The sequence below is a fragment of the Ursus maritimus genome, unplaced genomic scaffold (genome assembly GCF_017311325.1).
Source record: "Ursus maritimus isolate PB19 unplaced genomic scaffold, ASM1731132v1 scaffold_15, whole genome shotgun sequence".
In the NCBI taxonomy this organism is placed as follows: domain Eukaryota; kingdom Metazoa; phylum Chordata; class Mammalia; order Carnivora; family Ursidae; genus Ursus; species Ursus maritimus.
The window spans coordinates 7,740,999-7,764,669 of NW_024423897.1; the positions used below are offsets into that span (position 1 = coordinate 7,740,999).

Here is a 23,671-nt window from a genome sequence, read left to right on the forward strand (position 1 = left end):
AGTAAAACAAATCCCATCTACTTGGAGCTTGCAGTAGAGGAGATACTTGGAGAAAATGTAGAGATGTTGAAAAGGCTGAATCATAAGGCAGAGGGAAAATATCTGCATCTTGCCAAGTCATTTATAGGGCAGGCCAGATGTACAGAGGGAATTTCAACTATTGTGCCTTTAAAAAATTATTTGAAATCTGATCGAAAGCCTCTGTGGAAAAGAGACTTGAGAATACTCGAACCTAGTAATCTGGGGAAATTGTCAAAATAGCACTAACAATTGGTGGCCTTACGTCCCAGTTAGTCAATAAATATTTATGAATAACCTAATATGTGCTAGTAGCTGGGTTAGGTGGTTGGAAAAAAGTGATGTAGAAATAAAGATGCCGTGATTCTCCTGAAGCAATTGAGGATGTAATATTTGGGTTACAAAGGCAAAGCTTGCAAAGTTTAGTGTCTTTAACACCAACACTGGTGTCCCCTGGTCTTCCCCAATTGTGGCATTAGCTTGGTGCTGAGCATAATGTGTTAGGAAAGATAGGCTTCACTTCTTGCTAGGTCCCTGCAAATGGCAATCTACGTGGTAGACAATAAAGCTTAACATCTACTGAACATTGTATTAAAAAATGTTGTTGTATTCAAATTCCAGAGCGATGTCACCACTTCCCTGACTTTGTTCTCTTTCACAGGAAGAACAACTAACAACTATTCATGAACAAGATACCACTGAGAGAATCCTAGAACGTGGGGGTGAGGCTGAAGACCCTCCTGTAACTCAGAGACAGATTGTAGTAGAAAGTAAAATAAATGGCTACATTGGACGGCATTGCCTCTCCCCCATGCCAGGGTAGCACCATGTGGAGATAGCTCCCTGAGCCTTCAGCTCCTCCAGCGGGAAAAAAGAACCCTGGGGAACAACCAGCCCCATCCCCCACCATTGTGGGTTGTTATGTGGGAGCCCCGACTCTGATCTCAGGGGAATTGCAGGGGTTTGCTGGGGAATCCCAAACACTGGGAATCTGACTGCGAGGGAGCACGGGGAAAGGCTTGCCACAGCTAATGCATGGATCTTGGCAGAGCAAGCTCATACCTGCAGGACCCAAAGGGTAGCCCAACCAGCATTTTTGCTCATCTGCAGAACAAAGGTGGGGGTGTACTCTGACCAGGGGACTTGGTGGGAAGCAGACCTGCCTGATGTGGGTCTTTAAATGAGGAGTTTTGTGGGCTCTAGAACCTAGTTTGCCCATACCCAAGCAAGGAGCTGAATCGTAGCCCTACTCACTGTGTAGAGGGTCTTCCAGCCCCATCTGACCAGAAGGGCTGGTGACAACTCCTGGAAGCAGTGTAGCCCAATGGTGCTTGAGTTAAGGGACAGACAGGAAGAGCTGATTGCCCCCAAAGCAAAGCTAGTACCAGACATGGAGGGTTTCTGTGCTATGCACAAGTAAAGGAATTAATTCATAGCCAACTCTGAAGGTAGCTCTCAGCCCCTCCCACCTGGAGAGACTGTTTGGAAATCAAGAGTAGCCTGGAGCAGTCCCTCCCGCTCCCACCCAGGCAAGGGGGCTGAGACACAGCCCCATGCACTGTGGTGTGTGACTTTTGGCCCTATATACCAGGGCTGGCAAAAAAAACTATGAAAGCTGTACAGCCCAGTGGTGCTAGAGCTGAGAGTAGGGCAGACAGAGCCAACAGTTTGCAGAGCAAAGCCAGTAGACCTGTTTGGCCCTGGAACTTGGAGTACAAGTTGGTGTGCGTTAAGACAACAAAGAGTTTTACCGGTTTTAGAGCAGCTTCCCCCACAGTTCCCTGGCAGGGAATCTAATTTGTAGCCTTACTCATTGCTGAGTATAGCCTTCAGCCTGTGTGACCAAGGAACTTGACCAGAACACATGGGAAGCTACATAGCCCATTCAACAACACTACATACAGTGGCATTTAAACAGAGAGCACAACCTGTGGTTTCCTTTGTCTGTAGAGCAAAATGAGTGGCCTCATATGACCAGAGAATTCAGTGAATACTCTGGCCTGATTTGAACTCCCAAAAAATGAACTGTACAAACCTTGGGTCTTGGCCTGCTGCCTTAACTAATTCATAGTCTGTCTATTACTGACTATAATACCTAGTCTTGACCATTTATTAAGCCTGACCAGAGAATCCAGGGAATCATGGAGCCCATCTTATAGCTTCACTTGGGTAGAGAAGCAAGCCAGTAGTCACATTCAACTGTTCTCAGCCTTGTCCTTAGGGCTCAAACAGTTGCCTGACCTCCAAACAGACCATAATAGCAGGCCCCACCTGCCCAAGGACATTACCACTAGACACACCCAGAAAGCCAAAATGAGCTGACTGGTGAGGAGCTGTATTTTCCAAAGCAAACCTATAAAATTTGGAAGAAGAGTTCCATTATTCAAATGTGCAGATATCAACATAAAGAATCAAGGACCACAAAAGAATCAGGTAAATATGACACTACAGAAGGAAACTATAAAATTCCAATAACTGACCCTAAAGAAATGGAGATGTATGAACTGTCAAAGAATTCAAAATAATCCTCTCGAGGAAGCTCAGTAAACTACAAGAAAACACAACCAAGTGAAAGTAGGAAAATGATGCGTGAACCAAATGAGAAGTTTGACAAGGAAATAGAAACCATCAAAAAAAATTCCTCGAGTTGAAAAATATAATAACTGAACTGAGAATTCAACAGAGAGTTTCAAAAATAGTAGACTGGACCATGCAGAAGAAAGAATCAGTGAACTGGAGGACAGAACAATGGAAATCACCCAGTTGGTGGAGCGAAAAGAAAAGAATGAAAGAGTGAAGAACGCCTATAGGAATTACAGGACACAATGAAAAGAAACCATATTCACATTATGGGAATTCCAGAAGGTGAGAAAGAGAGGAACAGGAAGTGTACTTAAAGAAATAATGGCTGAAAACTTCCCAAACCTAGGGAGAGAAATGGACATCCAGATCCATGAGACTGAAAAAACCACAAATAGGCTGAACTTAAATAGGGTTACACTGTGCCACATTAATTAAATTGTCAAAAGTCAAAGACAAAGAAAGAATTTTAAGAGCAGCAAGAGAAAAAAATCGAAGTTATATACAAGGGAATACCCATAGGACAATCAACTGATGTTTCAAGAGAAACTTTTCAGGCCAGGAGAAAATGGGATGACATATTCCGAACATTGAATAAAACTGTCAACCAAGATTTCTATACCCGGTGAAGCTGTTCTTCAGAAACAAAGGAGGAATAAAGACCTACCCAAATAAACAAAAGCTGAGGGAGTTCATGACCACCAGACCTGCCTTACAAGAAATGCTAAAGGAGTTTTGTGAGTGGAAGTGAAAGAATGCTAATTAACACGATAAAAACACAAGAAGGTAGTGTAAATCTCATTGGTAATGGCAAATATATAGTTAGATTCTGCAATATGGTAATAGTGGTTCACAACTAACTTACAACTCTAGCTCTAGTTCTAAGTTATATAATATAAAAAAAACATGTAAACTGTAATAGCAATAATCTAAAATGTGAATGGGAAAAGTATAAAATATATGAATTCTATTGAAATTAAGTTATCAGTTTAAAACAGGGTGTCATAAATTTAAAATATTTTATGTAAATCTCACAGTAAACACAAGAGAAAATCTTGTAGTAATTACACACAAAAAAATACAATAAAGGAATCAAAGTATACTGATGTCAAAAGACAACAAAACACACACAAAAATAGCAGGATAAGGAATAAGGAACAATGGATCTACAAAACAACCAGAAAACAATTAACAAAATGGCAATAGTGTTTACTTGTCGATAGTTATTTTAAATGTAAATGATTACAATCTCCAATCGAAACACAAAGAGTGGCTGATTGGAAAAAAAGACAAAATCCAACAATATGCTATCTAAGAGACTTGTGTTAGCCTCAAAGACACAGAGAGTGAAGGGATGGAAAAAAAGACATTTCAAGTAAACAGTAACAACGACTACAACAACAACAAAAGGCAGAGTAGCTATACTTATATCAGACAAAAGAGACTTTGAGAATGATAAAAAGAAACATGGAAAGTCATTATATTAAGGGGTCAATACATCAATACGAGAAAAACAATGGTAAATATTTATGTGCCCGACATTGGAGCAACTAAATATATAAAGCGAAAACTAACAGAGCTAAAAGGAGAAACAAACAGTAATACGATAATAGTTGGGGACTTTCTCAACAATGGATAGATCATCCAGACAGAGAATCGATGAGGAAATAGCTGATTTGAACAACACCATGAGCAAATGGACCTAACAGACATACACAGAACCTTCTGTTCAGCGGCAGCATATACGTTCTTCTGGAGCGCACATAAAACATTTTCTAGGACAGACCATATGTGAGGCCACAAAACAAGTCGTAGAGAAACCAAGAAGACGAAAATTATACCAAGTATCTTCTTGGACCACAGTGGTATGAAACTAGAAATCAATAGCAAGGGGAAAATTGGAAAATTCACAAACACATGGAAATTAAACAACATCCTCCTGAACAAACAATTGATCAAAGAAGAAATTAAAGGGGAAAAACGATTTCTTAAAACAAATGAATATAGAAACACAACCCATCAGAACTGATGGGATGCAGCACAAGCAGTTCTAAGTGGGAAGTTTACAGCAATAAATGCTTACATTAAGAAGCAAAAAGAGCCCAAATAATCAATGTAACTCTATGCCTTAAGGAACCAGAAAATATAAAAACTAAGCCCAAAGTTAGCAGAAGAAAAGAAAGCATAAGGATTAGAGCAGAAATAAATGAAATAAAGAACAGAAAAACAATAGGAAAGAGTAACCAAAGTAAGAGCTGGTTCTTTGAAAGATAAACACAATTGACAAACCCGTAGCTAGACTAACCCAGAAAAAGAAAAAAAGGACCCAAATCAACAAACTGAAAAATGAAAAAGGAGACATTACAACTGATAACACAGAAATACAAAGGATCAGAAAAGGCTACTATGAACAACTATTCACCAAAAAACTGGACGACCTAGAAGAGATGGAAAAATTGTTAGAAAATCTGAATAAACAAATTACCAATAAGGAGACAGAATTGAATTAGTAATAAAAAAAAATCTTCCAATGAAGAAAAACCCAGAACCAGATGGCTTCATTGGCGAATTTTACTAAACATTTAAAGAAGAATTAACACCAATCTTTCTCAAACTCTTCCAAAAAATCCCAATTGGAGATCCTGTTTGGGGAACTGAGAGCAGCCTGGAGTGGCCCCTCATCTTCCCACCCAGGCAAGGGGGCTGAGAATACATTTTATGAGGCTAGCATTGTCTGATACCCAAACCAGAAAATAACCCTAGTAGAAAAGAACACTATAGGCCAGTATTCCTAATAAATATGGATGCAAAACTCTCACCAAAATACTAGCAAACTGAATTTAGCAGTACATTAAAAAGATCATTCACCATGATCAAGTGGAATTTATTCCTGGGATGCAAAGATGGTTCACATACATCAACCAATTAATGTGACACATTACATTAATAAAAGGAAACAAAACAATGCCATCTCAATAGACATAGAAAAAAAGCATTTGACAAAATTTATTATCCATTCATGATAAAAACTCTTAACATAGGGGCGCCTGGGTGGCACAGCGGTTAAGCATCTGCCTTCGGCTCAGGGCGTGATCCTGGAGTTATGGGATCGAGCCCCACATCAGGCTCCTCTGCTATGAGCCTGCTTCTTCCTCTCCCACTCCCCCTGCTTGTGTTCCCTCTCTCGCTGGCTGTCTCTATCTCTGTCAAATAAATTAAAAAAAAAAAAAACTCTTAACATATTAGGCAAAGAAGGAACATATCTCAACATAATAAAGGTCACATATGGTGAGCCCACAGCTGACATCATAGTCACTGGTGAAAGGCTGAAAGCTTTTCCTCTAAGATCAGAAACAAAACAAGGGTGCCCACTCTCATTACTCCTAGTCAATGAAGTATTAGAAGTACTAGCAAGAACAATCAGTCAAGAAAAAGAACTAAAAGGCACTGGAATTGGAAAGGAAGAAGTAAAATTGTCTCTATTTGCAGATGACATGATTTTATACAGAGAAAATCTTAAAACATTCAACCAGAAAACTGAGATCTAACTGATGAATTCCATAAAGTTGCAGGATACAAAATTAGCATACAAAAATCCATAGTGTTTCTATACACTAACAATAAATTTTTTGAAAAAGGAAGAAACTAATGCCATTTACAATAGCATCAAAAACAGTTAAATACTTAGGAATAAATTTAACTAAGGAGGAGAAAGAGCTCTATTCTGAAAGCTATAAGACACTGATGAAAGAAATCAAAGAAGACACAAATAAATAGAAAGTATCCTATGCTTATGGATTGGAAAAATTAATATTGTTAGAATGCTGGTATTAACAAAAGTCATCTATAGATTCAATGAGGTTTTTATCAAAATTCCAGTAGCATTTTATTTCACAAAAGACCACAAATAGCAGAAGAAATCCCGAGAAAGAACAAAGCAGGAGATATCATACTTCCTGAGTTCAAGCTATACTATAAAGATATAGTCATCAAAACAGTATGGTCCTGGCATAAAAGCAGTCACATAGAACAACAGAAAGAATTGAGAGTCCTAAAATAAACCCAAGCTTACATGGTCAACTAATACTTGGCAAGGGAGCCAAGGGTCTTTACTGGAGAAGAGATGGTTTCTTCAATAAAAGGAGCTGGGAAAACTGATATTCACATGTAAAGAATGAAACTGGACCCCTTTCTTATACCACTTACAAAAATGAACTCAAGATAGATTAAAGACTTAAATGTAAGACCCGAAACTATGAAACCCCTAAGAGAAAACATAGGAACAAAACCCCTTAACATGGATCTTGCTTATGATTTTTTTGGATATGACAGCTAAAACACAAGAACAAAATAAAAAGAAACAAGTGGGACTACATCAAACCGAAAAGCTTCTCCACAGCAAAAGAAACCACCAACACAGTGAAAGACAACCCTCAACAGGAAAAAAATATTTGCAAACCCCATGTATCTGATAAGAGGTTACTACCCAAAACATATAAGGAAGTCCTACAACTCAATAGCAAAAACAAACAAAAACAAAAGCAAATAACCCAATTTAAAAATGGGCAAAGGACCTGAATAGGCATTCCTTCAAAAAAGATAGACGAAAGGCCAATGGGTACAGGAAAAGATGCTCAGCGTCACCAGCCCTTAAGAGAAATGAAAATTACAACCACAATGAGATATCATCTCATGCCTGTTAGAATGGCCACCATTCGAAGAGATAACAAGAGATAACACATGCTGGTGTGTATGTGGAGGAAAGGGAACATGTGTGCACTGTTGGTGGGACTGTAAATTGGTATAGCTACTATGAAGAAGAGTAAAAGGATCCTCAAAAAATAGAACCACCATAAACCAGCAGTTCCACTTCTGGGAATATCCCCAAAGTGAACAAAATCATTAACTAACTCAAAAAGATATCTGCACCCCCATATTCATAGGAGCATCATTTATAACCACTAAGGCATGGAAACGGTCTAAATGTTTGCTGATGGGTGAAAAAATAAAAAGCTATGGTATATATACACGATGGAATATTATTCAGCCATAAAAAATGAGGACATCCTACTATCTGCAACAATATGGATGGAACTTGAAGGCACTATGCTAAGTGAAATGTCAGGTGGAGAAAGACAAAACTGTGCGATCTCACCTACATGTGGAATCTGAAAAACAGCACGACAAACCAAACGCACAGAAAAAGAGATCAGACTTGTAGTTACCAGAGGTGGGGGGGGGGAGGGGAACTGGAGGTAGGTGGTCAAAAGGGACACACTTTCAATTATAAGATAAATAAGTACTGGGGCTATAATATACAGCATGAGGACAGCAGCGAACGTTGCTGTATGATATATAGGACAGTAGTGAAGGTAGTAAAATCCTAAGAGTTCTCATCACGAGGACAGAATATTTTTTCCTGTTTTCTTTATCTTTTTCTTTTTATGAGAAAGAACATCTATATGAGAAGATGAATGGTAGCCTTAAACTTCTACAGTGATGTATGTTAATTATTTCTCAGTAAAAGTGAAAAAAAAAATTCCGCACAGATTGAAGATCTAAATAGGAAAAAAAAGCTACAAACGCATTAGAAAAAAATACGAAGACCCATTTTATTTTCTTGGGAGGAGGATATGTAAGGAAGATAAATTCTAGAGATTGAGCAGGAAAAGAAGATCGGGTTTCATTACATAAGATTTACATCTTCTATACTACAAAGAATGCCCTAAACAAAATTAAGCGATGAGCAACCCCAGGAAGACATATTTTTAACACATTTTACAGAATAAAGTTTGATATCCGAAATACACAAAGAGCTCTTACAAATGGATAAAAAGTGACGAATGAATGAAAATCTAGGCAAAGAACATATAAATAGAAATGTAAACTCCCTATGAAAGTACGAGAAGACACATAGCTTCACTAGCAATTAATTAAATATAGATAAAATAATGAGGAGAAATAATCCCTGGCCTATTAGATTGGGGGAAAAAACATTCAGAAGACGGGTAACGATCAATACCGCCCTGGCTGAGGGGAAATGGGCTCGGTCAAACACAGCCGGTAGGGGACAGAAATGCAAACTAGCTCTCAGGGGCTGGGGATGATTTGTCACTGTCTAGATGGCTCCATGGCTCACTGTGCCCAACCAAGAAGCCTGTTGACCTCTGTGCCTCAGTTTTCCCTCCCTACTAAATGGACAGGGCGCTAAAGGGCTGTCGGTGTAGGAAGAGGGAGGAGGTTGGAAAATAGAAATAAGGAACAATTATAGAAGTACAAACGCAAAGATCACCAGCCATTCCGATCACGATGGTCACCTCTGACCCAAACAGCAACCCCCACTTCCTGCCTGGAACATTTCAGCGCTAGTTGGTCCCAGTGGGGGCAAGATCCGGCAGGACCCCCGTGAAGAGAAGGAGACAGCAGAGGGCGCTTCTGACAGACAGGGGCAGAGTCTCTGGCTCAGAGGGCCAAAGTTCAGGCGCACCAACTTCCTCATTCCTGTTCTGTCAAATGGCACATTAATAAGCAAGAAAGCGATTCAGGGAAGAATTTCCAGAAGGACAAAAAACTCATCAGGTGTGTCAGATCTCTGACATTCAGGAGCCATGTGGGGAAAGACGCACACGCTGACTTAAGCACGAAAGTATGGATGCTTTAATTAATCCGGGGTGAATTTAATTGCTTTAGTTAAGTGGAAATCGGGTTAAAAATGATGCGGAGCATGCTGGGGTGTGTTAAAAACATGACATATGAGTTGGATGAATCGATAAATTAAAAGTGCACAGATGTTTTAATTAAACCCAGGGAAGTTAACGAAGATCACAAGAGACTTTTAAGCCTATGATTAATTCAATTCATTTAAAATACCTGTAGAGATATGGGGATGCCTCCATTTTGAGAGTTATAAAAGTTCTCAATCGGTAAGTGCTTAAGCTGTTCTTAAGAAACGTCTAAGTGTGTGTGTGTGTGTGTGTGTGTGTGTGTGTGACCAAACAACATTAATTACATAATGAGTATTTAAATTCTTTACAGTACACAGTGAACCTTTCTGTGGCTCAAGTCCAGAATTCACTTACTGCGGTTCAAGCAATGAGTCGTGTTTGCAAATTATTGGTGTCTTGTTATCTACAAGCATGGAAGCTTCCGGAAGACCTAGAGGGGCTCTTTATTTACTGCTGTGTCCCCAGCCGGTAGAGCAGTGCCAGGCATAGTGTAGGCTGAGGAGTCAGCCTGAATCTCCCTTCATTGTTACTCGCTGTGTGACACTAGATGCTATTTTCAGCCTTGATTTCCTTTAAGATGGGACAAGAATTCGGGGGTACCTACCTCGTTGTGTTTTTAAGAGGGTGAAATGAGATAAGTCTATAAAGTGCTATATATTGCCTGACAAACAATAAGAAATCTACAGATGGATTTTATTATCATTTTTATTAGGAAAGAATGATTCTGACTCATCCCATTGTAAAGGGACAGGTGAGGGTAAAGCACCCTCTTCCATGTCACCCCTCCCAGCCAACTCCCTCTCTAAACACTGGCTTATTTACCAATACAGAGGTTTTCCTAAAACCCTAATACTTCTACTCTGCACCACATCGATAGCAAGCTCCCCCAGGGTTAGGCACTCTGCTTCCTAAGGCTGCTTGGCAACCTACCTAGTCGCTTAAAAAGGGGGAAAAAGTCCCTTTTTAGTCTCCAAAGCAATTTAACTTGGGGGAGGGCTGACTGATTTAAGCCCTGGGAAATGATTTGTTTGGTAATACAGCAAGCATGGGCACCGTGAACGACAGTTTCGGAGGCTGCGGGCATGGGCTCACAGGAGGCCACTAAATGATGGGGACGGCAACTTCCACACACTGGAGGCGGGCCTCCTCCATGCCTCTCGAGCTGAGCCGGGGAGCCAGGGAGCTGGGGTGGGGGTCAAAGTGATGTCGCTGCTTCTGGTCACAACTCTCTTTGGGGAGTCTCAGCAGAGTTCAAGGGCAACGTTATCTAGACTCAGACCTGAATGGCACAAAAGTCTTCTGGGGATCCCATAGGAATGCAGATCTTGATTCAGAAGGGCTGGAATCAGAAGATGATTCCATTCATCGGGACTGAGGGTTTGGATATTTAACAAGCTCCCCAGGCTGAGGCTAATACTCCAGACTTACTGACCGACTGAAGCAGAAACTCTGGAGGGAGCCCAGGTGATTCGATGAGTTCTAATGCTGTACAGGGGCAAGTGCCTTACCTTCTCTGAGCCTCAGTTTCCTTAGCTGTGAAATGGGGGCGATAATGATGTGCATTGTGAAGATGAAATGAAATAATTATATAAAACCCTTGGCACAGTGCCTCAGTCCCTTTCTGCAAGGTGTTTTCCAAGTGCATCTGCTTTAAACCCCTTGTCCTGGGCCCTTGCTGCCAAGGAATTCCTGCACATTTTCTCAGGTCAGGGGTGGGAGGAAGGAGAGGTGGGCTTCAGCCATCAAACCACAATGTGCTGTGGCAGCCACAGTGGCCCCTGGCCCTTCTACATTAATGGGGATAGTCAGGGGAGCTGGGGGAGCGGAGAGAGACAGCAGTGCAAGACAGAGAATCTGAAGGAACAACACACAAGGTATGTCCGTGCTTGTTGTAAGGGAGGACCAGCGCGGCCTGAGTGTCTTTCACTGACAGGTGAGGCCAGTGGAAAAATAGGGGAGGGGGCTTCTGTGCCAAGAAAGTTCTGCGGGAGGTGTTTCTGGGGTGGTGGGGACGACCCCTCCACCAGCAGGGAGGGGATAAGGGGCTTGTCATTCCTTTCCTGAGGCAGAAGTCTGTTAAGGGGAGTGACTAACGGGGAAAGCAGGTTAAAAGGCAGTGCCCAGCAGGACAGTCAGACAGCCCGAGCTGCCCACGTGGGCTTTGGGAGTGGTCACTGCCCTCCATTCCGGGGATCTTCCTGCCAAGCCTCTCTCCTGTGTGGCCATTAGGGCTATAAGCCTTGGAGTCAGTCAGACACGGCTATGTGACCTTGGGCCAGTAGCTTACTGTCCTTAAGTTTCTGTTTCTCCTGTAAAATAAGGATAACAACAGTGATTTCAAAGACTCATGAAGACCAGTACTAGCTAACATTTATGGAGCATTTGATACATGCCAAGCCCGGTTCTACACACTTGACATGAATTTACTTTTCAGTCCTCACAGCAGTGCGACAGGTAGTATTACTATTTGCCTCCATTTTACAGCTGAGAAAACCAAGGCTCATGGAGGTTAAGTAATTTTTTTAAAATGGGTACATCTAACTGGAGGAACATGGCTTCGATCCTAGCAAATTCAAACTCTCGCCTTCCTTCTTAATCACTGCGCTCTTCTGAGATCATGCATGTAAAATGGCAGACCAAGGTCAACTCTTCTGTTTTCTTCCTTTTTTTATTCCTCCTCTTCTCCTTCCGGCCCTCCTTCCCTTCATTTCAAGTTGTGCCTCAAAGTTGGCTGAATCATCACCGCATGATTAATCTGATAAATTAGAACCCTGTTCTCCAGCACTCATTTGGTTCTTGCACATTTTCGGGCAATGTTTTCATCTTTACAAGTCTTATCCCCTAAATGCAAATCACCGAACATTTAGAGACCACACACTGCTTCCCGGGTACAAACCAAGTGCGAGGAAGTGTAATAAAGAGGACGGCTAGAAACTTGTGATCCAGCAGGAGAAACCGATGGAATCGCCCGGCTAGAACCTGGCACAACATGGGGGAAGGGTCACTGCCAAGATGTTGCCAAGGCCTGTGTGACTGCAGGGTCCCGTCTAGGGGTGTTTTGGGGAGGTGGGGACCTGCGAGCAGCAGTTTGATAGGAAAGGTTGGGACTGCTGAGAACATTCCAGCTGAAGCAGCAGCATGAGCACGGAGGAAGAAGCAGGGCTATGACGCTTTATGGATGACAAGTAGCCCGAACCTATGGCGTATGGGCTTTAGTAGGAGATAATAGTTGCAAAAGCAGCTGAAATCATGAAAGACCTTGAATGTCACTCTAAGAATGTTCTTTATTCTCAGAATATGGTCCCTGACAACCTGCATCAGAGCCCCCTGCGAGGCTTGTTAAAAATGCATGTGCCTGAGCCCCAGCCCAGTCCTATGGATTCAGAATTGGCTGGCATGGGGGCCGAGCCTGGGAATATGCATTTGTAACAATTTCCCCACGGAAATGTCTGCAAACCAAAGTTTGGTAGCCATTGTGGGAGACACCTGCCTCCTGAAGGTGTTCAAAGAGAGTAGGACCTGCTCCCCAGAGCTCTGCAGAATGCCGCACGCTGTGAATAGGGGGAATGGCGTCAGACAGAGGCTGGTGGCCACGTGCACAGGGCAGTGACTGTGAAGTCAGAGAGGAGAAACGGAGCAGAGCACGGTGGAGGCTGATGAAACAGGACTGGGCAAACGGTGTGATGAGGGAGGCGACGGAACGTCTCTGGTAGCTGGGAGGAGAGTGGTTTAGGGCAGTAGGCTCCAAAGTCAGATGGACTTTGCTTGGAATGCAGGCTCGGCCATGTTCTACTTAGTAAATGCTAGTTTCCTCTCCTGTAAAGTTTTCTTGGGTTCAAACCCAAATCCTGGCGTGCAACTACCACACAAACCGCTGGCAAAGTGCATCTTCCTTACACCTCATAGCTCCCAAGGCGAATGTCATGGTCTAGTATCAAGAGCCTGGGCCAAACTGGCTGGTTTGAATCCCAGCATTACCACTTGCTCCCTGAGTGCTCTGTAGCAAGTTACCTACCCTCTCTGTGCTTCGTTTTCCTCATCTGTAAAAGGGGATAGTAGTCGTACGTAAAACAGGGCTATTGATGGTTAAATGAGAGAACTATGGGGTTGCTATGCGGTTGATTAGTACAGTGGTTGGCACGGAGCGGGAACTCAGTAAATGTCAGCAGTGACGGATGAGGACGAGTTTGACTGGAGTGTTGGAACCCCAGGAGAGACTGGGTAGTGGGGACCTTTGCCAGTTAACAGGAGAAAAATGGCAAGATCCCTGTTCTCTTTTCTCAAGCCTCCACAGAAGCTGGGTAGGAGCTGAAAGCAACCCCCAGAGAGAAGGCTTTCTGTTCCCGCGGTCGTGGCATTTCTGGGCCTCCCCTGACAGCTGTTCAACAGCAGGAGTTGTCATTTCTAATAGCTATTAAATACGCATTACCTAACAAGTAAGGCTCTGGAGTTTTAAGTTTCTGCTGCAGGTCTGGGGCCTCAAGCTCAGAAGCAAGTAAGCCGACTGAGAGCCAGTGTCAAAACAGAAGAATTGGAAGCCTCGGATGTTTTCTGAAATGCAAGGCTGTTTTACAAACAACCCAAAGAGCATCCTGAGTCCATGAAAGACCTTCAAATAAAAGTAAATAAAAGAAAGAAAGGGATCCTAATTAAAGAGCATCTGGCCCACTACAAATAGCATGCAAGCAATGAAAAAGTCAGGCAAGGGGGACAGTAATGATAAAAACTGGAGACCAAATAGTAATTTAAGAAGCATAATTACAGTGGGGCGGGAGAGGGCCCTGATGGAGAACGGGACAAAGTCCTGGGAAAGACATGCCACTTGTGTGTGAGCTCTGAACCCAAACACACTGCTTATTACACGGCACAAGACGTGAAATTCGATACCGGAAGACACACTCAGTGTAGTTCCTTTACTAAACTCCTTCTCCATGGAATTTTCTTCACATTCCCTGATACTACTATGCTATTTTTATAGATTCATACTCATTTCTTCACTAACTTATCTCCTAAATAATGTCTATAGCATTCAAATACACATCATAGCATCTAGGACTTTCCATGCACGCTCCCACTTGCCGATCGGAGCAGTCAGCAGACTGGAAGCTCTCGGAAGGCAGGGCCCTGGCATGCTTGCTCAGCAGTGTATTTCTGGCACTGAGTGCAGTACCCTACTCACAGCAGGCACGTAATCAGCATTTGTTGGACGCATGAGTACGTTCTGTCCCCTCCACTGACTTGGAACAATGTGTGAGAACCCTTACACATCCTTTTGATGTGAGGGTCCTTTCCATTTTGACCTCTGAGCCCCTCAGGACCCCAGCTCGGGGTGGGGGGCCTGTGGAGTGAATGCTCTGCAAATTCATGCTGACTGATTCCTCCATTCCCTGCAAGGCTGTCTTCAGATGCCGGATGCAGACTGGCAGGTTTATAAGAAGACAAGGAGCTGCTGTCTGCACCGCACCTCTGAGGGCATGGGAGGCGCAGTGTGAGGTCAAGAGAGTAAATCCGTATTTCTGTCACTCGGACACATACCCGGTCGCTTGGATGTGATGGGAATCTCGCTTGCTAACATGGCAAATTTCTCCCCTGGCAGGAGGGCCTGAGTCCGCCCGCAGTAGTGGAAACTGGCAGGACTGGAGGCATCCTGGGCCCAGCTGTCAGGGAGGGAACAAAGGTGAGCGTGAGTTTGTCTTGAGGGAGGACTTGGGACTGGGGCCCTCCTAAGGCTTTTATCAAGAAAGAAGAGAAGTGATCACGGACCACAGCTGGGAGATGGCACATGCCATTCTGGGTGGCGGGAGACCCAGGACCAGCTGTCTTTACTCTGCGTTTGCAAGCACGATGACCTCACCCTGTCTGCTCCACTTACTTCCTGCTAACACGTAAGAGCTTCCTGGGCCCAGAAGCTGTTTGCGAGCGCGGTCTGTCAGAGCCACTGACAAGCTGTGCGGGACCAATGGGGTAGAGCCTCACCGCGCTGGTGGGAACGTGCACGTACGTACACACACACACACACACACTCACACGCATAACCACATTCTAATGTTTTTCTGATTAGAAATCGGAGGTGCATCTTTGGTAGGATTCACTGAGGAAGGCACAGCATCTTGCTAAAAATGTACAACTTCAACCTAATCTCGAGAAAACATCAGGCAAGCCCACATTGAGGGACATGCTAAAAAACACCTGACCAGTATTCTTCGAAACAATCGAGGTCATGAAACACATGGAAAAGACCGAGGACCCTTCGCAGACTGGAGGGGACAAAGAAGACATGACAACGAAATATGATGTGGGATCTGGACCAGAAAAAAAGAAAAAAAGGCAAAATTAGAAAAAAAAAGTCTGGAAATTAGTCAATAGCATTGCTTCGGTGTTAGTTTCCTCGTTTCAGCGACGGAACCATGATAATTTAAAATGCTGTCACGAGGCGAATTCTGTATGGGAGCTCTATGTACTATTATTGCAACCTGTCTGCAAGTCTGAAAGGATTTCAACATAAAAAAAACTTTAAACATGGGGGGGGCAGTTAAAATAGGATTTACTCATATTGTTGATATGAGAAAGGATAAGATGGTACGTTTTAAGTACTTCATGCAAAGCCTGGTGGATGTTAAAGACTTAATAACGATTAGTCGTTATTTAAAAACAATCTAAAGTGGAGGCTTAACTCACAAGTGACTCAGGCGCTAATTGTTACATTTACTCACTCAAAGCTCGTGCCGCTAAATCTAGGTGCCTATTTTTTCTGGTTACTCACTTCATCACACACATGCAGTTAGTGATTTTTGTTACTCTGAGGAGCCAATAGTTAGAAAATGAGACGTTCAAGGCTTGAGTCTCTAGAAGCCAGGCTGGTGCATAGGGGCTCAGGTCCACTTTTGGGATTCCTGACATGAAAAAGTGTGTGAGAAGCTGACTTGGCTTGAATGCTCATGACTGTGCAAATGTTCCTCTCTTGATAGGTCAAAGGTGGCACTAACATCTCCTACTTATTGCAACTGATACGTTTTCCCTTTTTAAATTTTGGATTTTGACATTGTTCCTTTTAGAAGAAATTTATCTATGTAAACATAGTGAGGTGACTTAAAGAATCATGTTAAGTAAATAATAATACAGGTGGCCCATGAATTTGGCCAAAATCATAAAGGCGGTACATGAAAGAGTTCAGGAAATAAAGGCTTAGAATATTGCCCAATATTGTTGTTAATGAAGGAGCTTAAACTGTGTCCATTTCAAAAATACTAAGGAAGAAATATCTTTAGGACAAAGAGGCAGTTTACTTCTCACACTCTTAAGGCAACTTTGCCAAGAATAAATAGGGAGACAAGGGGAAAACAATCTTATTCTTTACATACTTCCGTTTTGTGCACTGTAGGCATCAAGAGCTAGATTAAAATACACGACAAGTTCAAAGGCTGAGTTCAGGAACGGCTCCTGAGTACGCAGGAGTAACTACTCTTAACAGCCGCTCAATATTTGTTTCGCGAGGATCAATTATATACCATGGCTAATGCACGCTGGGAGCGCGCGCCCAGCCACAGTGCAGGTGGGGAATGCAAAACGCACACCGAGAGTCCTTTTAAGCAGCTAAATGCACACGCCATTACAGATCCATAATGCAGAATGTACGCCCATCTGCAAATGGAGTTAGAGCGAGGAGTTCTTAAATGGCTGAGGTACTTAGGGCTGAAAGGCCAGTAACTGGATGTGCGGCCAGAGCCCACATGGTTTTTAGGATTAATAATACATCGATGCGTGTCAGTGTTAATATACATTTACAGCTCACAGGCCATGCAGCGGAGGGTTCAGCCCGTTTGCAGCCACCGGCAAAAGGACCATTCCGTCCTCCCTCTCATTAACGCCTTCACTCCTAGGAAAATCAGATATCGCAAGAAAGGCCATTCAAACAATACGGAGGTTTTCCCTCCTTTACGGCATCCGCCAGGAACGGTGCTTGGCACAGTGATGCATGTGCCGTCTGCCGTCCCCCCACCACGGTGTCTCAGAGCCCGACTGAGCAAAGCACTCAAGGGTGGGAGCTCCAGGCTCCATGCTCTGCTTGGTGACGTGTCCACATGCCATTAGAGTGTGCGGAGAGGGTGCGGAGGTGATGGTCTGCTGGCGTCTAGCTCTCTTTTCCTTTTGTATCTGACGAGTTTACCAGAACTTTTGCATTATTTCGTGATAGAGGGTATGTCCACAGGTGGCGTCACTGAGGAACGAGTCTCATGCACGTGCAACCACATCCAGAACTTCACGCGCAAGGAAGTCCCACTCACTCATCAGTCAGCACTCAGAAAGTTGGGGATGGCCCATCTTGGAAATACTGTGACTATCCGAAATACTGTTTTCCGCAGCCACTGTGGTGAGCGCGGGAAAAAGGGGTGGCGCTATATAGTATTTACAGAGTAGATTTATGAATAACTGCCTGTCTCTCAGAGCATCAAGGCAGGACGGTCTTTTAAAGGCGAGCACATAAAAATAATGAAAATATTATATAAACATGTAAACAAATATAATGGGATATGCATAAATAAAGACGGTAAATATGAACCCTTTGAGGGATCACAACCTGTTCTGCTAAGAGCTTTGGGTGTCTTGACTTCATCCCACCCTCACCATAAACGTATGAAGGAACCCCCCCCCGCCACTTTCCCAGAGGGGGAGACAGAGACTCAGACATGTTGGATCCTTCGCTCAAGGTCACACAGACGCTCAAGTGGCAGAGCTGGGATTCAACATAGGAAGGCCTGGCTCCTCAGCAAGGCCCTGGCCTCTCCCTCACTGCCTCTCAGACTGGGCTGTGACCTCCTGGTGGGTGACAAATCAGTGTGGTCGGTTTTCAGTGGTGTTTCAAAAAAACAAAATAGAATAGAATAGAAAAGAGTTACGGAGTAAAGAGAAGTATGGTTTTGTGAAAGTTACATTTCAATTTTATAGGTGTGTTTACCTAGAACACACATGCGCACGTGTGGGCGTGTACACACCGTATCTAAAAGGTGCGAGGAGCCCTGGTCTCCACTAGGCCTGCCTCTGATAGAGCCCCTTGAAGGTTATGCTCAAGGTCTCTTGCAAGCTGGGTATGCAGCCCCTAAGTCCCTGTTCTTGTGAGAGTCATTTTCTCTTATATTACCTTTCCCCCAAGAATCCCAGGGCCCCAGCAATTCTGTGCAAAGGAGTGTAGATAAATTAATAATACAATTTAAAACCGATTTCACCAAGATAAATAGAGCTTCCTAGATTAAGAGTGTAGCTGGCCAGAATGAATGAAATTTACTAACCCTGAGATGCTTAATCTTCCATTACGTAGAATTTAATGATTATAAGAAAGGAGTGATGGTAATTCACTTTTGCTTTTACAGGAAATCCAACCATCTCATTTTTAGCAAATCTTTCTTCTCAGCACACCTCGGTGCCAAGGATACCCTCCCTGCTCCTATAGGCATATTGGCCAATTGTCATATATTAAAGCCTGCTCTTTGCTCAAGGGTTAGGCCTTCTAGCATGCATGGGTTTACAAGTTGTCCTAGTGGAATTCTGGGAAGAGGCTTCTTTGGTCCCCCCCCTCGCTCACTCTCCCCCAAAGAAGCCTATGTTTTGTTTTCCAACCATAGCAGGGAAGTAGTGGCAGGTACCTTTAGCGCAGTCTGCTCCTAGAAATCCTGGGAAGCAGTGACACAGCCCAGACACACATTCGCCATTCCCGTGGCAGTTACGTGGACAGTCCTGCACTGAATCTGAAAAAGAGAGAAACTCAGCAACTACCTTTTCCTCTGTCTGCTGATGAAGCAATTTCGTCATGGACCACCCACCATTTCTGCAGAGCAGTGGGAGTAAACCTCCAAAACCACAGGGGGCTGGCAGGAGCGTGAGTGAGCCAAGGGAATGGGAAGTAGGGGGACCAGGGCAACTTGGGGAACGCGCGGAAGTAACCACCGCGCTCCATTTGATCCCCGGGCAGGGATGCAGGGTCAGTACTGTTGCCACTTCTGCTTTTTCAAAAGAAACAATTTGTTTGGCTTTAAAATCTGAAATTTCTCATGTCCCAAGGTTGACAAGTTTAAAACATCATGAATGCTGGCCCCTCCCCGCCAAGCCCCTTTAATATCGGACTCTCAGCCTGAGATTTGGTCTGAGATGTGGGACATCAGCCTTTAGCCTCGGGGACAGGGGATGAGTCTCCAAATGACAGTGCATGTTTCTGATCTCAGGTTTGTAGAGTAGAAGGAATTCTTGCTTTAAGGAAAGAAAAATCCAAATGCGTAAGACTGGCCTATCGAGGCATGATTTTGGGTGTATTAAGTAGTGGGTTTTAGGTTGTACAAAAGTCCTTTTACGCTTACCTTTTGCACATCTTATTTTTCACAAAAATCAGTTAGTTCCCATTTGTTCTAACCAGCATTGCCGTCCTATTTCATGATTTACTTTTCTCTGTGAACTCTCAAGTCATCACTTCAAAGGGATCATTTAGGGACTTTTTCATGTTGATTTGGGTCTACACAGACACAGGCACAGTCTTTTAAAATTATTATCATCCTCATTTTTTTGCCTTAAATTAAAATAAACACATTTAGAATTTCAGGTTCCAAATTACCCAAATGATGAAAAGAAAAATGCAAGCTACTCTGCCCAGGCTGTGACCTTTACACAGCCCATTGGGGAGTTGGGGTCATTGACTTGGTGATGTTGCTTGAAAGACTATAAAGTCGGATGGCTCCTGATGGAGTAAGCTGAGAGCGGTGAAGGTTTTTCCTTTACACCAAATTTCCCATTTACTCCCACTCTGGACTGAAAAACCAAACCTTGCATATTGCTTTCTTTCTACAGTGTTTCCTTTCTCTGCTCTCTTCTTCCAGAACCAAGCATTAGTTGGTTTCTGGTACTCTCAGGAGAACTCAATGAGTGTATTTACTTCTTCAAAATCAGGTAAAAGACCATAGACTCCACCAGGCCAGTCTCTTTAATGTTTATCAATTAACACTTCAGACTGAAATTCCTTGAGGTTGGCTCTATAGGTGGGCTGAGAACCATCCAAGTGGCTGCCGATTTCCATCTATTCATTGTGTAGTCGTTCATTCAAGAAGCTTTAGGCTGAATCATGAAACAGTTGCTTGGGCAGACCAAAAATCAGCCATTTCCCATGGTTGTGGAAGACAGTTCTCCATGTCTGCAATCCTCCTTTCGTGTTTCTCAACGTCTCGTGAGCTGCGGCGCCGACTGTCTTAGTTCTGGGCTCCCTTTTCAAGGTTGTCTGCATAGTGAAGCAGCTTGGAGGACAGATATGGTATCTGTCTCCAGAACAAAGGACAGGCTTACTTACTCTCCAGTGTAATAAGGGTAGTCTCTTCCTGTAGAGCAAAGAACAGGCAGGCTCGCCGCCCATTCTGAGAGACTTAGGTGCAATACACTCAGGATTTCCTTTCTGGAACGCAAGCCATTGCATGTGCAAGTGCTACCCGACCCTATTGATGCTGCCCTGTGGGAACTGGGGCTTGGGGGACTGGCACATTTACTAGCATCTGGATATTGCCTTGCTCTGAGTAATAAAGGCCCTTGTCTCTGACCCAGGAGTCTCATGTCTTCTGATAATATCTATGAAATTGTGGCAGGGTAACGTGTTAGCTTACAGTTAGGGTGAGCTCTCAGAGATGTCACAGTTCCTGATGTATGGCTCACTTTATTAACTAGAAACCTCTTATATGCAAGGCCCTGTAGTAGGCATTGGTGAATACAAGGGGACAGGCAAGGTGTCTGACCTCATAGAATTTTCACTGTCATAGACAATACAGGCTGATATATATATATTTATTCTGCGAACAGTGGGAACAAATAGTTTCAAACACAGAAATGGCACTGTCCAGCTTGCATTTTAAGAAGTCACCCCTAGAGTGAGGTACAGATTGTTTCTCCCTAGACCAGCATCTGAGTCGGGGGATGGTGTGGTGGAAACTGACATCTCTGAGCTCAAAGCTCCCTGTTCCCAAACACAACATCTTCAGAGATAAAGCAGCAGAGGTCGAGGGACCTCTTTGCCCACCAGAGTCTCATGGAAAGGGACTGAGCTCTTTGCATGGGCTCTTTGCAGGGCTGGAAGGACTCTCTTGCCCTTTAGCTGAAGTATTATCCTTTACTGTCAGTTTAGAAAATATTTACCCCCTGGGTATCTTCCTTCCCCACCTTCCCTCAGTCAAGAAGGGTTTTGTATCCCTTTCTCTACGTTCCTGTAATTTCTGCAGTTGCCTTTTCATGTGTCTGTCTTCTCCCATCAGGGTCCATGAGGAACAGACCAGATCTACGTCATTCACTGAGGTATTCTCAACTCCTGGTACATGGCAGGCCCTCGGTAAACAGTTGTCAGAGTGCGTGCACGTGCGTGTATGCAGGAGGGTAGGAGAATCCAAACTAAGCAAAAACTGTAATAAGGAGTATTTTCCACTGCATTCTCTCAGCATTTCTACAGTTTTTGAGAGAAAGAACAATCACGTATAAAAGGAGCCCACCCTTCCGGTCCCCCTTCTGTGGCACTCGATGACATATCACGGTTGCAATATTATCAGTTTTCCTTTCTGTCACCCTGGTTTAGGTTTCCTTGAGGAAACAATGACAGGTGCCGGGAGGAAGCCCAGGAAATGGGGTTTTTACACAGGCGGAGGGCGGCCTCCACTAAATGTGCACCGAGCTTCAAGGATGCCACTCTGTTGTCCCCTGAGATGAAACTCATTTCTGAAAGCAGGCTGCTTCTCTCCAAAACACATCAAAAGACTTCCCTGAGTCAAAGGTATATTTAGTGTGATCACTGGTTGACACCCGTCTAACATTTTTCCTTCTGTTTCATATCACAGGGGCTTTCGGCGCTCCTGCCTGCTCTTGATGGAGAACGTTCTGATAATAGATATGTGTGGGAGACCCTCCGAACCAAATAAAACACTGTTCTTTTCCCTGCATTTCAGGCCAATTACTATCATTGCTCTATCAAGATGTCTGCCCAATTATTAGGCCGATTACCTTTGACTTTCTCTTTGAGTTACAGTCCAGACGAGAGAAATCCTCTGGGGAGAATTGCTATTCCCATCTCTGACAGGTGAACGAGGGTAATGGCCTGGGGGAAGGGCATCTCACTACCACAACGTCTGTGTCTATGTGGATAAAGGAGATGGAGGGCAGAAGCCATTATTAGATAATCTGGCCCCCAGAAAACTTGCTGTGCAGGGGAAAAGGCATTTACTTGGCCGGAATCCAAAGCAATCCAGTGGTTAAGAGCACAGTTCTCTGGAGAGTTTGGATGCTGACTCCACCCCCGATTACCGTGTGTGACCTTGGGCAAGTTGTTTAACTTCTCTCAGTCTTGGCTTCTCAATTAGAAAATGGAATCCTGGGAGCACCTATACCTCACAGGACTACTCTGTGGGTTCGCCGGCCTCATCCCTGCCGAGGCTGGCCCACGTGTCCGTGCTCCGTCAATGTGTGGTGCTTACGGTTTGTGTTATTAACCATTTCACCGAGTCCTTGTAGACTCTGGCTAAGCCAGCAGCTGTTTACGGCGTGTGCTCTCATGTACGTGCTAAGCCTTTTCAGCTTAAATACAAGGTGACAAAAAGAATGTCATTTCTCATCATGTTCTTAAACTAAAGACTGCTTTTAATCTCAACATCTCAAACTACTTTTTTTCCTTTTGTGAGCTGGTTTGTAATCCCCTTTGTCTTGCTCCCCCCACCATGGGTACATAATCTGATTCTGGAAATTTTCTCTAACCACGGAAGGTATTTTCCAGTGGCCTCCATGATACAAGGTTTATGACATTAGTTTAGAGCAGGGGTTGGGAAACTTCTTCCGTAAAGGGACAGAAAGTAAATATTTAGGTTTTGTCGGCCAAGCTGTCTCTGTTGCAACTACTTGGCTCTATTGTTTTAGCTGCCACCGATGATACGTCAACAGATGAACATAACATGGCTGTGCTCCAGAAAAACTTTATTTATAAAAACAGGCAGAGGGCCAGACTTAGCCCAGGGGCTACAGTGTGCCAACCCCTGCCTTAGAGCATTTGGCTAACCTTGATACGACCAAGTTTTCCTTAGCAGAGGGAGTTAGGTATAACTTTAATGCTACGGTTAATACCAACTCCTGATTTTATACCATTTGGAAGTTGTGGCTACTGATAAAATCTGCCCCCTGAATTTTACGTTGGCTTCCCTAGATCTTTCTAGAATCAAGGAGCCCCTCAGAGAAATCCGTGAGACCAGTAAAGAAGTTCTGAGAATGTGGTTAATAGAAACATAGCTGTATAAGATGTGCTCCTAACCATCCGCTCTCATGTTGTGACGACCAGCGCCATTGCAGACATG

General features: G+C 43.6%; 1 protein-coding gene across 2 annotated transcripts in view; it reads right to left on the reverse strand.

The window, feature by feature from the left end:
• Positions 1 to 23,671, reverse strand: part of TENM2 (teneurin transmembrane protein 2) — a 905,304-nt gene that overhangs the window by 151,856 nt on the left and 729,777 nt on the right. For both annotated transcript variants that reach the window (XM_040630317.1, XM_040630318.1), the window contains one exon: positions 18,965 to 19,066. In XM_040630317.1, coding sequence (XP_040486251.1) covers positions 18,965 to 19,066 — 102 coding nt within the window. The remainder of the gene's footprint in view (positions 1 to 18,964; positions 19,067 to 23,671) is intronic.